Consider the following 15,916-nt stretch of genomic DNA (forward strand, 5'->3'; position numbering starts at 1 on the left):
CACCGACACCGACACCGACACCGACACCGACGCTCAGACCAACACCACGACACGACAACAACGTAGACACCGATACCGACATAGACACAATCGGAGACTCCCCTACTAGAGCCAACGACGTCCACACCCTCAACGTTACCCCCGACGTCTATGGTCTAGAGTCTAGAGCGTCGTGACGCCAACCACGAAGATATTCAACCTACCGATCTTTTGGCTCTACTCGTTTAACCCTTCAAGTATGGACCAACAGATATAGAAGCGTACAGCCACGCACACATAGAGGTAGAATATTCGTATTCGTATTGCGAGTTAGATGGTTGCTGGATCCTGGAGTTTCATGGACGCGTGGGAAATTTCAAGACGCAGGGAAAAGGGAAATTTTCGTAGTCGAGGAGCGAACGCGGGAGAAAAAGTCGAACCGTTCGATCGTTCGTTCGCTGTCTTTAGTTGTACGTATTGAGCGATATAATTGTCCGCCGTTTAACAGTTAGTCGAGTATTTGTTTTTTTATTAGAAAATCGTTCGAAATCGCGCGTCTCTTTCGCTACCGGCATCCGATGCTATCGTTAATGGATAGATCGCGTTCGTTCGAAACAAACGAAACGGAAATCTTTATTACGCGATCAATATCGTCCGTCATGTGCCACGACCAGTGAGATTTTGGCTCGTGGATCGCCAGACTCGCCACAAGGTTTCCAGCAATTGTCGTTTGCCGAGCGTCCTCTTATTTCGATGAGACGGCACGGCGGCGTCAATTCTTCGTCGACACCGCGATTTCTACTGCAAACTGACGTTCCTGTCGTTATTTCGTTAAGGATTAGAACCGATTTTCAATCCTACAATCGCATCTTTGGTAGAAGAGAAGGAAAGAAAGGATATTCGTCGCTGACAATGGGAGATAAACGACCAGAAGTAATTTAGTATCTCAACGGAACGCGTACACGCGTTCTCGTATCTACGATCGCGATTTCGTAGAACAAGACGACGAAATAGATGCTACATGTCCCGTATATATATATCGTAGGATATCTTGGCCTCCTTTTCGCTCCTTCTCGTTCCCCTCCTTTGCTAAGTGGATGACACGATCCGCGATAAGGGTGAAAATAATTTTCCTTTATTCTCCGGTGGAACGAGCGTGTTCTAGGGATCGGTTCGTAAACCGTGAAATCACTGCCTAACGTTACTACGATTAGATTAACCAGGGGTTAAGATAGACGTTGTCTGAGACAGCTAAGTTTCCATATCTTAAGATTCAGTCTGCAACTTTACGCAATAGAATAGATAACCCTCTTATGCAACCGCGTCTCATAACTATAATACAAAGCCATCTAAGAACATACTATTCTTATTTGCCGCGGTTAACACGACGAGAAACAAGGTATTTATTCTCGCTTCGTAATTATAGAATTAGGAATACTTTGTTTTCTTTTCGATTCTCTCTGATGTCCAACCACAAGTAGCATTTCCGTATATTTGCGTTTCATCGCTTGATACAAATTCACAGCGAAGTGGTCGTTTGCCGATTAATCGAATCGAACGTATTAATTCGTGTAGGCAGTTGGCGAGCCGTCACCTTTCGTTTTTCGTCGACGTGGAGGGCAACGAATTCGTCGTCGTTTGTAACGGCGGTTAAGCGCGCGCGAACTGACGAATCGAGAGAGGCGTTGTACGACTTTCGTCCGGCCTCGCTCGAGTTTCGAGTGCATCGTGTGTCGCACTTTTCGAGGTCGGTGCATCGGGTACTTTTGCCGCTGCGCCGCAATGCGACACACCACTGAATCTCCATTCCCATTTTCTCGCTTTGATAACTCGCATCTTTTTCGTATGGGTAACCCTGCGTACGAATATCGCTCGGTCGATGGTGCAACGCCGAATTGATATTTGCCTGGAAACCGATGCCTCGTTATCGAAAACTCGTATCCACCTTTCGATCGCAGCGTTGCAAAAAAGTTGGAAAAATCGGGAAATAGCGGAATTACGATTAGGCGTGCGCGAATATGCATCGCCGGTCGCAAATATCCGCGCGCTTGCTTGTATTTCGTAATGTACGTTTTCATTAGAGAAATGCAAATATATCAAATTATAATGATTTTACTCGATCGATCGAGCGGAACGTTTAAGAAAATTCTAAACGCTGGAAATTTCCATTGGTCCGAGTAAAGAAATCGTTACTTTGCGTAGACACGGGACGATTTGTGGATCGTCGGAGTAGACAAGATTTAAGGATGCCATTCGCTGGATCGAGAGCGCTTGGGTGGTATCGCATGAACACGATACGCACGTTCTAAACTGTAATAACGACGAATGCTTTCGACTCTCTGTACAAAATCAGAAATAAAAAGATTCCAAGATGGATACAAAAGTACGTACGATATATTGATCCATCGATATACCGAGACTCGAGTTACGTATCGAAACCTAGAAAATCGGAGTGCGTAAAGATACAAAGTTTGTACGTAATATGCGAGAATATATGAAATGTCCAAAGTAGCTACGGTTATAATATTTACTGGGCGAAACACGTTATAGGACTATGCCGTATTACAAAGAGCGATGTCTACGTCTTGACTCGCTATCGGATGAACGCTGGTTCTAAGAAAATTTGAATCGCCAAGTAACTTTGTCATCTAATTAGGCGTAATTTCCCTGCGATGTGCGTAGTTCTACGTATAAACATTTTGCTGAAAAAAATTGAAATGTATCGAGCAGAAATTGAAGATGCGATCGTCTTAACCCATTCCTTTCGCTATGTTCACAAAGATCTTAAAATGACGAAAAATATATACTGGGTAGTTGGCAACTGGTAGTACAAGCGCAAAGGGGGTGATTCTAGGCGAAAAAAGAAGTCGAAAATATGGAATAAAAATTTTTCGTTCGAGGCTTCGTTTACGAGAAAATCGACATTGAATTTTGGCTCGGTACGCGTGCACTTTATCGCGTCTCGTTATAACGGATCTCACTGTAGATCGTTGTCTCGATGGAAAAATTAAAAAAAAAAAATTAGAAAGAAATTTTTATTCTATATTTTCGACTTCTTTTTTCGCGTAGAATCACGCCTCGTACATACGTACGTGAAGCTAATTGTAAGAACCTTGTCGTTTTTCAGATTTAAGATTTCACGGTAAAAAATTTACGCGTGTCCGTGGCTGATGAAACGATAAATCGTGAAAGATCGTTCGCAGCATCGGGAGCATCTTATGCAAGAAGATGACGGAATAATATCTTTTGATTCCGCGGTTTCCTCCCCAAGTCTCGTTCTTTTTCTTTCGCTGCTGTGCGACTGCTCGTAAACGAGGTTAGCGCGATCAAGGGAGGATGTGCCCGTAAATTTGGTGTGGGAGCATGTCACTAAAGGAAAGAGGGGTCTCTTCGTCGCCAAGTCGTCCATTTAAGACGTCGCGCAGCATAGTAACGCAGAGGAAAATCGCTACGAATGAACACTGAGTAGAGGCGAAGAAAAGAGAAGACCGGAGGAGACATAGAGGCAAAGAGTAGGAGTTAACTTTGTAGCAAGAAAGAGAACAGAGAGAGAGAGAGAGAGAGAGAGAGAGAGAGAGAAAGCAAGACGAGCAAAAGGGGGTGGAAAAAATGAGACAAATATATGATTTTGACAGTATCGATCCAAAAACAGGGTAACAAAGTTGTTAATTCGATTCCAATTTACCCACTTCGACGTACTGCCCATTGCCTCGTTTGGCTTTCTGGATTATTTCATCGAAATACATGAAAAATCAACTACAAAAATTGTACATTGGTAGCAGAGGGACATAAAGAATGTTAGAAGAAACGTAACGAGATTTCATCGAACAATCGCTAAAAGCAACCCGATGAAACATCGAAATAGTTTTCTCTTCGTCGTCGAAACAAGGGGAATTTCTTCCAGATGAACCGATAACCGTTGATTCGATACGTCAGTGTTCTTCTCCGAGAAGAATATTCGCTAGAACTCTTCCAGAGATAAGGAGCAAAGGTAGTTGGATCGTAGGGGTGCGTCGAATCGCTAAATCGATGTAAACTAACGTAAGAGAAATAAAAATGCGAGCGGTTTCTTACGAACATTGGGATTAGATGGGAACAGGGGAAAAAAGAAAGGACAGGAATACGAGCTGCGTTGATAAAACTACGATGAAAGTGTATGGGGCAGGAGGGAATCGAAAGAATTTCTTTTATCGGCAAAATGTTAATAAACGTGGCTGGAAACGTGGATGGGTAAATAAAGAAGAAATAGAGAGGACGAAAGAAAACTGCGTATCGTGGTACTTTGAACGAGTCAAGGAAAATTTAGGGGACTGCTGACTGAATGAGTCTGTCAGAGTGCGGGGCGTAGTCTGAGACAATCCACGTAATGTTCGAATTCACCGCATGAATTTTCATTGGAAAATAGACGAAGAAGAATCGAAGAAATAAATCGTAATGTTACGAGTTTTATTTGCACGCAGGGTCGTGTATCCGCGTCAACGGGAGTCTCGATCGCTTCTGCGAAACTCGAACAAACGAGAAGCGTTTCTTCCCCATTTACACGACGTAATTCAAATAAAATTTTTCTTACGAAAGAACGATAAAAATACGAACGCGTAAAACTTGGGACAGGTTTGTGAAAATAAGAAGGCGATATAGGAACGTCCCATCTATCCGAAGATAATGCGTGGAAACACGCATCCGTAACAACGGCCCAGCAGAAAAGCGACGCAAGGACAGAGAAACACGGGAATCGCGAAAGAAAACGAAATAAGAAAATCCGAGGAAACGTTAGGCTGGTAACTAAGCGATTGCGGATTTTGTCAATATCACCTAATGACAAACCTAATGACAAAATCCGCAATCGCTTAGTTGCCAACCCAATACATAGAAACGAGGACGTAGAGGCAGGACAAAACGAAAAAGTCGACCGATCGATGATTGTAACGTTAAAAAGTTATTACGTTGCGTGTGTAAAAACGAAGTGTTGAAATTTATTAGACGACTGGGTGGGACAGAGCGAGACCGGACGACAGGACGAGACACGACGCGACTCACGGATGATGGGAATCGCGGCGGTACTATGAGAAACGACATCGCATGCAACGTAACTTCGTCGCTACCACGTTCTCTGTCGTCCACGGTCGAGAGTCCAACACCGTCGACCTCGGTGCGAATCTAATTACGGAACGACACGATACCGATGCGTTGCTCAATAATATCGCGTCCACAACCTCATGGTATATCGCGTATCTTATATAGGGCCGAGGCGATTGACCGTAATACGGTCGGTCAAATAAGAGGGTCAGATATAGCTGGTTGGTAACCCTGATCCAGATCTATCGTCGCCACGTGGTCGTTCGCTCGCTCCTTCGTTCGCGCTACCTACCCTCGCGACTCGCGATTCGAATCACGTGCTCGCAGGTGACGACTACCGGCTACCGATTCATCTTGCTTCGAGCGTTGCGGCTTTTTTCTGATCGATGTTCCACCGTCACCGGCGCGAATGTCGTTTAACGTCATCGGAGTTTCGAGTCCACCGCGTTTTTCTTTCATCGACAGGTTCCATCGGTGAGAACGACTCTGAACGTCGAACTTCCTGTAAGCCAGACGCGTAATCGAGTTTGATCGAACACGGCGTTCGAACGTAAAAATTGTGTAAAAACCTGGAAATGGGAGAAATTCGTAAGGGGCGAAAATACAGAGGATCGGCACGGTGTACAAAAGCTTCTAAAATGGTTAAAGAAACGTAACGTGATCAAACGTTTGTTCCGCGCGTTAAATACGATAGCTACGCTCTGGATAGTTTCGAAACTTTTGCATATTACGCGCGTGCCGTGCATTTTTGCATCTACCAATCGAAAGTATGTACACGATATAGCTGCGTGTATAGAATTTAGCGGCCGGCATAAATACTTAGCTTCCATTCTTATAATTCAGATATCGATTAGATTTTTTAATCTATAGAAAACGCGAACGTCGTTTCCTATTTCGGTCTAAGGCTGTGTAATACGTAATACGTAAAAATGTACGCGCTAATGGCAAAAATAAAACGCTGCAAATGAGAGATTCACGTTGGTAAAGTGACCGCAAGTTGCTCGAATTTAGGTGATTTGACTAATCTGAACGAGGTTTAGGCATGTCGGTCGATGTTACAAACAAACGGTTGATTCACGGTGTAGAGGAAATGGACTGGCTCGTTTGTACGATAACAGTCCAGAAGGTTATGTTCCTGGAAAACGTGTCTATATCATACTTGTCGCGTGTTTCACTACCATCCGCATCGCGAGGTAATCCGTTGTCGCGGTGATGTTATCATAGCCGTCGTGAATTCACGTCATAAATTACATTCGATAAATTGCATTCTTAAACAGCGTTCTGTTCTTCGAGTATACGACTCGTTCTCCAAATTCCGAATCTTCGAAGTGTCTGGCCGCACACCGTGGAAACCCTTTACGTAACGCGTTATTCGTATCGTACGAAATTTTTTGAAATTTGCAACGTTCGTTAAAATATAACGGATAATTGACTGTTTAAATATTTTCGACTTGGACACAGTATCGTGTAGCTTCTATATACGCGTTTTCAGTTTTCTTTCAAACTTTATCGGTATAACGTGGCCGTGTCTCGCGATAGAAAGTAGCGAAATTTCTAAACGTTTCGTACGACACGTGCGCTGTGCATGCCACGCGTTTCCAACGTTTCCCTTGCTCCTCGAAAAATGTCAAAGTCTTGGACGTGTCCCCGCGATCGATAAAATCACGGAATGTCGATCGATCGGATCGAATTCCACGCAGCTCTGATTCGTACATCGCATTCGCGTATCGCGACTCTCGCTTTGGATGCGCCTTTATGGCCTGTACGTTTAATTTCCAAAAATGGAAAGCCAGTCGCTTTAAGTCGTAAAGTTGATCGATTGACTCTGCGGAAAATATGAAACGCATTCGATTGCGGCAAGGGGTTGGCGAGACGAGAAGAGAGGGGCTGTGAGGTAGGGGGTTGAAGGAGAAGGAGACAGGAGGAGGAGAGAGACGGGAGAAGGGTAGAGGGTGGCGCACGGGGTAGGGTGGTAGTGGAGGGATGAAAACGGGGCGTTTCCCAAGGCAAAGTATCCCAAGTCCGGCGAACAATTAGACGACTCGTACCCTTTTGTTAAGGGGCATGATTAAGGATTCTCGTCGCGTCTAGGCGTTTTGGAAAAGGGAATTCCGCGCTCGTTTCACGATATCGCAACCGAGATTCTTTCGATCTTTGAGTCTTCGACTGTCCCGTTCGATTCGTTCTTTGTATCGACGAATGTGAGCGAAATTATACGGCGCACCAAGAAGGTGAGCTATGATGTTTCCATCTCGCGGAACGAGAAACGCGAATTCGAATGAAAAGCGCGTCGATCGTTCGCCCATGGGCATCGCCACGGGATAAAGTGGAAAGCTCGATGACTTTTAATCGATCTTCGTATTCCGTCGAAGAGAAGACGATGGGAAAGGCCAGAGATCGTAATCGAGAATCGATTAAATGAAAAAGAAAAGAGCAAAGAAGAAACGTTAAGTATAAATACGAAACGAGTGGAGAGAAGACGGGGGAGGAAAGATAAGGTTGGGATATAAAGTCGGAGGAAAGCGGAGGAAGCAACGGTAGAAACAGCACGAGCAACGCGAGCAACGGGATAGAAGACGGAGAAGCACACCCTTGATTTCTATCCTAGAGCGGAGAGTGTAGTGCGGTAGGATGAGGAGAGTCAAGAGGGAATAAAGGGGGTGTAGTAGGAGATGTACGAAGAGCGGCGCCCAGCTGGAGCCACGTGCATCGATCTGACTACAGGCGCCAGCCGTCCTATCCGTCGGCTCGTTCGTCCATGAGTTCGACCCTGTCCCACTCCAACGCATGTCGAACCGTACCATCCCACTTTGAACATCCCGTCAGCCTCCCTGCTCCGACGTTTCTACCCGTATCCCGCACCAACGTCGCCCGACCGCCACTAGCATCCACCACCTCCTTCCTACCTCTTTTCTGCCTCTTTCCTACCTCCTTCTTCTTTTCATCCTCATTTTCTTCTCGTACAAGAAAAAGGAGGCAACCAGGAAGAAATCTCCCTGTTCCTCCTTTCGCACGAACCCCGTGCAACGCAGTGCCTTTTAACCTATGCGTGTCCTATTCGAAGAATTTGTCCATGCATTTGCCCTCAGGTTGAACGAACTCGCCACTTCGCTGCACCACTTTCTCAGATACAATTTTCTGTCGTGCTTTTTCTCTTCTTTCTACCAGACGATTAAAGAGATACAACGGTATAACCTTAGACGAACATTGCTGGCAAACGATCGACGATTCGATAAGGAAGGTAATCGTTGCGCGATCTATGCAACGAACGTAAACTATTAGCAAAGAAGCTACGTTTTGGGTAGATTTTAAAATTGCTTTCTCTTTGGAAATGCCCAATCGACAGTTGAAATCATCGTGGCGAAGGGAACGCTCGCTCGACTTTGCTTCGCTTCGGTAAGACAGTTGGATATTTTATACCTACAACGCGGTATATTCGATAAAATTCCAACGAGATCTACTCAATTCTCGAATGTTTTTAAGTTTGCATGGTATATAATTCGTTTTGAACCGTCGCCGGTATTGTCCCGTGTGAAATTGCGTATTGGTGAAACGCATTGTAATTTCCCGATCTAATATACCGTTTGAGCCTCGTCCAGAGGCTGGATCTCGTTGCCACGAGCGGCGAATATTTTATTTTCTAGCGAAAAAAGGGGAAGAGCCGAGCGAAAATGCTTTTACCCCTATATGCAGGGTTGAGGATCGTAATGGTGCAAGTTGGTTCACTGCTATTTTCCATAGGACAGCGTTCTCAGCTTATTATTGTAAAAAAATTCATTATATTTTCCAAATCTTGGAAATGTATCGCGTCGGGGGATGAAATTGTAATTTTATTGATTACGAAACTAAAAGAATGGTATCGGCTCGATGGTCGATCCAGCTATTGCAGCTTATATTTTACGAAAGTAGGAAAAGTATTATTGATCCACGCGACTCGTTATTTTCTATTAAAAAAAAAAAAACGCGAATCTACCGTCCAAAAGCCTGTTATAATTTCAATTTGAATCTTCCGAAGCAACGCTGTTTGCGAGAAGCGACGAGAGAAAATAATTTTAACATCTCCGTTGGTATTACGTCGAAAGAATGGGAAGGGAAAGGTGAAAAGCAAAAGGATTTCCGTTTCGTTCGTCACGATTCGTACGTACAACGAATTACGACGAGTTACGAGTTACAAGTTGCGAACTAGTGTCACGAGTTACTGGCTGCGATCGGTCGAGCTTTCACAGAGAATCGCGTTCAACAGACTCGTCGCCAAGTCCTTTTAAAAGAGAACAAACGTCGAACGCGTATTATGCCAACTCCCGCTCCTATAGTGGAAATCTACGACGATAAGATCTTTTTCGGCGATGACGAACGTTTGAAGAAACGGCGGAACGGATATCGCGCTCGTCGTGACCATTTCTTTCATATTATGGCGGTACGCATCGCGTACCTACCGTATCTGCTACTCTGAACGCTCCTCCACATTTTTTCATTTCTCCTCTCTCTACTTCCTTGCTCTTGTCGCGCAAACATTTTACCAAGAATCTGAAAACACCCGATTTCACGAATACCGAAAGGAAATTGCATCCGAGCGCAATTGCAACTCGACGAACCTTACAAGCAATTAATAGTCAGACAGAACGAGTATTTTCAAAATAATGTACGGGCGCCATAAGCGCGATTCGCGAAAGAATTTGATCGAAATTTTTCGATCGGTCGGCAAATAAAATTACTTGATTATCGTCATCGAGGCTGGCGTCCTGATACAGTCGATTCTACGACGTGGAAAATCCTAGTAACTTGAATCAACTCACGCATTCGACGATCGAACCTTGACGTATTTTCTAATGTTTGTAGGAAAATTCGGCGGAAATTGGTTTATCCGAGCGGGTCGGAGGACGAGACAATTCGGATAATCGAGCGGGTTGGATAGTAATCGGAGGTTTGCTAGCAATCTCCAATTGTACGATAATTTATTAATTAATAACGTTAGTAAATTGAAAATGGAAAGCGAGAAAAAGCACTAGAATCGCTGACGAGGATTTTATATCGGGATAGAAAAGTTTCCGACTCGTAAATCGATCTCTCGGTTACAGCAAGGGTGTCTTGCCTTTTGTAATTGTTTTAAGGCACCCGTAGCATTTTTCTATATGAACAATAAGTAGATTGCGGACTTTTATGCGTTTGTGAACAAAAATATATGCGAGAATGCGAATAACGTCGAAAGATACGCGAGATATTCAAAGTAAAACGTTAGTCGTAACATATAGCGGGTGAAGCAAATCGCTGCGCAGATTTCGCTCGTTTAGTTGTTGTCGTAAAGGTATGAACTTGCATAAATATCCGCAGTCTAGTAACAAGTGATAAATTGTAGAAGCTTGGCAAAGGCGGTACCATTCGCATGCGATACGTAACTTGTTAAAATGCACCAAGTGTCGCAACTACTATAATGCAAGTTAATAATTGATTTTTAAACAAATATATCGTCGTCTGTAGCTGTAACGCTATCGGCGCATCTACTTACATCGATCGAAAAGTTCTAATAAATTTTACTTTATTCGGTATTGGTATTAATATTCGCGTAATACGTGTACCGTATGGAAAACTGTCGATCGATGTCAAAGAAATAAATTCTTACGGCTTCTGAACAACTATAAAAGTGTTAGAAAACGAAATATTCCGACTCGTTTGCACCAACGTACACGTAAAGGATACGCTAACGAACATTAAATAAACAAGGACAGGAAGAAAGAAACACGGATTTCGATGTTAACGGAGAACATTTTAAGCGATGAAAACAGAGTAATCGGATCGATCGAACGAATTCGAACGATCGTACATAAATAGGAATTATTTTCGTAGCTAAATGGATAGTTAAAGGATCGTACATAAATAGAAATTATTTTCACAGTTGGATAGGCCTTGTGCGATTGAAAAAAAATCTATGTTTCGCATCTGTACGTAAAGGCAGACGGTTTAGACAGAAAATCAATTAGACCGTGTTCTTGTGCAGAGGGTCAAATAATCAGAAAGTTGCTCGACATAGAAAACTTTCCACGGAACGAATACGATCCCAAGAAAAGATTCAACGAAGAGGAAAAGGGAAGAATCATCGGAGAAGGAACAGTCGGAAATTTGGCTCCCGTCTACGTTAACACGAGTATACACACGTATATTCGAGTGTAACTAATTATTAATTAAGCATAGCAACCGACGACTGCGTTTAGGCACGATAGTGCAATTCCCTGTCAAGAACGACGCTTTTCTTTCGAAAATTACTGCCAGTTATATCGTTCGATAAGTAATGGCCAGACTATATACGTTGGAATAATCGAGGAAGAATGGGAGATGCGCATGCAGCAAGAATAAAGGAAAGCATTTAAGATTTTACTTAGTAATTACAAGCAAACAACCGGTTGTTTATATATCCAGATACGCGAAACTTGTCGCGTTTCTTATCTTCTGAATGATATTAATATTATACCATGCTGCCACAAGATAACGACTAAATATTTTTAGTTGAAGGAAGAAAAAGTAAGAAGATACTTTGGTTCACTTGGAAATGACAAGTAAGCCGTGTTATTTAAAGAGCATCGTCCTTGAGTTATCAGTAAATTAATCATCGGTTGCTATCTACGTAGCTACTTTTCCCGAGCAACCACTCGATACACGCGCGATTTTTAATTTAACTCGGCGTATCTGATAAAGTAAAATTCGAAGCTCGATTCTTTGGTTAGATAAACGTTTAAACGTAAACCGGTTGCCACGTAGCAGATTAAGCGCAAAGTTCTCCCGTTTACTCGTAAACCTGGAAATTCTTGAAATTGTTCGAGTCCTTGAGATTCTTCACATTGTTCAAACGCTTTCTCATATCTATTCTCTCCATAAACTGTTCCTCTTCACCTCGACGAATTTCTCCAACGCATTCTTCGCCACTGGTATTTTATATCTTTTGCGCTGGCGATCGCGATACTTTCCCAAACGTTACGCCATAACGTTCAATTTCCACAAAATATTGTACCATAATTGCCCGCTCTGTCGCTAGTTATCGGCAATTGTTTAGTCCATTAAAAAAAGTATCTTGTTTCAATGGTCTCTAAAAAAATCTAGCGAGTCAACGCGTTAAGATTCGATCGGATCGATTTATTTCCAACGATTTCGATTATTTTCGTAACGAACGAGGAAGAAATTTGCACGTGATTTTTTCTGCTGCGTTCCACGTTTCGCGTTCCACGAAGCTTCGCCTCATCGAGACCGAGTTTCGTCGTTTCCTGTTCTTCGATCTCCAGCATCCGGTCGTATTTGTCCGGCATCTAAGTCGCTCCACTTATCTGTGTGCGAACGAGATTTGTCTGAAGAAAATCTGGCTAGTAAACGATGTTCGTACACCGAGTCAGGTGATACCACGGACTATAGGAATTTCGGCGTGTTACGCGGCTCAAAAAGGAAAAATGTGGAGGAAAAGTTACTCCGCGCCCCTCCCCCTCCCTCGTTGCTGAAGAGATCGATACGAAAGAGGCGATGGTGCTTTATAGTTTCTTTAGTTTCTTCAAAAAGAATGACGTGTTCACCGGCTATGTATAGTGACGGCAATATTAACGTTAAAGTATTACGCATGTCGTATTGTAACACGCTTATCGAGCAACCGATGTGCGCCGCCAGGGCGACGACCACGAATTTGCGCGCGTGCGAAATATTCACCAACACCCCGTACTCTAACAACCAAACCGAACGATCGTCTTGGAATACCAGAGTCGTTCGTTTTATGCTTATCGCTGTTTGTCGCCACGACGAATTAATCCTGCTACGATCCTCCAACATTTTTACTTCCATCTTGCTCTCGTTTCGGCAAACAGAAAGGATCTCTTAAGGTTGACACGCGCTTGCAACAACCGAATGCCGATCTCAATACGATCGTCTGTCGTAACGTGGTCTCGGAGGATCCAACCCGATCGCTCGTTCCCCTTAAATCAGCGAATCATTGACTCTGAAACGTGTAACAACTTTTTCTTTACGAGATGGCATTCTTATAGGTCTGTAACTACTAGTTTATACTAGTAAATACTAGTGATACCTGATATTAAATACGAATTGAACGACATTTGAATCGTCTTATAAATCTTTCGCATTACATTTCTACCTTTCTGTTTGACTGAATTGTACGAATTTCGAAAGTGGAGGAAGCTAAAGTTTTTCCTCGTTTTCCTTTTGTCATCTTTATCGTTACTCCTTCTAACTATCCGTGTAACGTAAGTTCGCTCGAACGTATCTCGAAAAATAAGAAGCTGCTATTAGGCAGAGCAGCGTAACAGAGTATCGAAGATCCTGTGGAAACTTTTTACCAATATATAGCGTCTGCGTCGTACGAAACATTTTGTAACTTCGTTAGCAGTATAACGAGACTATCGCGATTATATCGGAGAAGTTCGAAGGAAATCTGTAAACGTACATAGAAGCCAGTGATGTCTTACCAACTTTCTACTAAATACGTGTTTGCAGCGAACGTCTCGTAACTTTTACGTACGTTCTTAGACCAGCTTCAAATTTGACCAATACGACGACGACAACCGTGTCTCGTTACACAGGGCCAATGAAATTGTCAAATGTTTTATACAAACACACGTATATGCAAAAGTTTCCTATGACACGTATTCGTGTGCCACTGTATACGGCGAAAGAATTCGTTAATTTAACCACGACGAATACGATAGAAATGACACGGTCGTAAATGCTGGCCAACGTGTTTCTTGTAGCTCCGGCTAGCTCTATTACCCTTATTGTTAAACTTAGAGTTACTGAACTACAGAACGAACTATAGACTGTCGTGGCGCGACACCCATATCTACGAGCCACGTGGCTTCAGCCGTGTGGCCACGCATGCATGCGAATCAAGGTGTCGTTCGTGACATTTTCTGCGTATATGTACCTCTTTTCCTCTCCTTTTCTTCGCCTAAACCCACCCTCCGCTCACACTCTCTTTCTCTCTTTTCTATTATTCCCAGCAATCCTGTTGTTCTTTGGCGATTCATCTGCTCGCGATTCAGGCAACAGGCCAATCGACCAAGTGGATTCCGAACGAACCACGTATTCCATTTGCAACGTGGTGGTTCGCGAAAAGTCCGATCGAACGGAAACTGAATCGTCGACGGTAATACAGCGGCTCGCGAAAATGCTCGAATACTTACCGCACAACGCTTTTACAGCGGCTGCAAAAAGTATTTCTACGCCATTGTATTTATTAGGTCATTTGCATGGCGATTAATTATGCGTGTTATATAAACCACGTTAAAACTGTATCCACGCCGTAACGAAACACGACTGTTGCGATTGTGTGCACAAAGTTGGAATACAATTGTAAGTAGCTGCATGCGTACCGAGCTACGAGACGTTTTGCGCAATTGTACATTTGGCAAAGATCGCAAAAATATCCGAACGATCGATTATTCGTTTTAGCGACAAACCTTGATATTCAATGGGACCATTTTTAGCCGTTTATCGGCCGGCAAACGTAAGAGTTTCGAGCGATTTTTATGTACCAACCACGCCTTTCTATCCGTTCAACGATTTCCGTTTCGTCATCGGCCGATGATCGTCGAATCGATACCGTCTCTAGCAAAGAGAATAAAACTGTTCATACAGATTCAGGGCGCGTGAACTAATTGCAAGTAGCGATTTGTTGGCTCTTATCGATGTGTGGCGTTAGAACAGCGTAATCGATACTAATAGCGCAGCGTGATATCGTAAATCTAACTGGATCGAAGTAATTCAGAAAATTAGGAAAGACAACTATCGTTTGGAAAACTGCGTGATTCGTAAGCTTGGAGAAGACGTGCGCGTTTCAAGAGCTTGTGCGACGAACGGACGACGAACAACGGACGACGGACGACGGACGAACGTCTGACAATAAGAAGACGAAGGATCGAGCGAAGAAGGACGAAACTCGTGGAAGGGTGGAAACTTACCAGGTTCGGCAAACGTGATGATCTCGGAGGTTCTCGCGTAGAAATCGTCCATCTCCTCTTCCGGTTCTTGACCCTCGTGTTCGCCATAGCCTCGATAGGAAGAAGCGATCCTCGCGTTGTTGTCTTTCGCAGAGCTGTCGACTCGTTGATCGAGATTCCTATAGGAGTATTCGTCGGCACCGTAAAGGAACTCTGCGGAGTACACGTTCTCGCGATCGTTCCTCGATCTATCGGAAGATGGATAACGAGAGGACTGAGCCTCGGCTCTGTATAGAGTTTCGAGAGCCAAGTGCCTCGGTACGGTGGCCAAAGTTCTGTTCACGTCCGGTCGTGCCCTAAGGCCAAGTTTAGTGAGTATCTGGTGTTTGATAGCCTCCAACCTTAGGTCGTCCGGAGTAGGCGTTACGGTGTCCTTCCTTTCGGAACCACCGCCCCTATAGTGCGTCTCGTGTATATGTTGTTGTTGGTCTTGTTCCTGTTGATGTTCTCTGTGTTGTTGGTGGTGTTGTTGGTGCTGCTGATGCGGACAACCTGGACATGTTTGATGATGATTCTGTCGCGGTTGTACGGGCGAGAACGTTAAACACCAGAGCGCCAACCCTATAAGAAAGACGTTCGAAGGTGGCAAGGATCCTCTGTATCTGAATAAAATGCGAGAGGGGGGTAGGTGAGATCGTTGATCTCGGCACGATCGACTCGAAGCGATCGATGGATCGTACGTTGTGGCGGTAGGAGCGGCTTTGCCAGCGGCAGCATGCTGCCCGTGATGAGCACGGCAACGCCGATCCCGGCACTCGATCTTCTTCCAGAACCTCTCGTTTCGACCTGCATTCGAATTGAGTCCTGATCTGTACGACACCTGGTGCATTTCGGCGGCGAGTCACCTCCTCCACCCCCACCACCACCTCCTCCTTCCT

The 15,916-nt window shown here is 44.0% G+C and overlaps 1 protein-coding gene across 1 annotated transcript in view; it reads right to left on the minus strand.

The window, feature by feature from the left end:
* The window catches only part of LOC100748499 (inhibin beta chain), a 21,835-nt gene extending 5,925 nt beyond the window's left edge, over positions 1-15,910 (minus strand). Inside the window, exon 1 of the mRNA XM_012390299.3 lies at positions 15,000-15,910. Coding sequence (XP_012245722.1) covers positions 15,000-15,867 — 868 coding nt within the window. The 5' untranslated portion in view covers positions 15,868-15,910. The remainder of the gene's footprint in view (positions 1-14,999) is intronic.
* Between the last annotated feature and the right edge of the window lie 6 nt (positions 15,911-15,916).

Source organism: Bombus impatiens, unplaced genomic scaffold (assembly GCF_000188095.3).
Source record: "Bombus impatiens unplaced genomic scaffold, BIMP_2.2 scf_0765, whole genome shotgun sequence".
Taxonomy (NCBI): domain Eukaryota; kingdom Metazoa; phylum Arthropoda; class Insecta; order Hymenoptera; family Apidae; genus Bombus; species Bombus impatiens.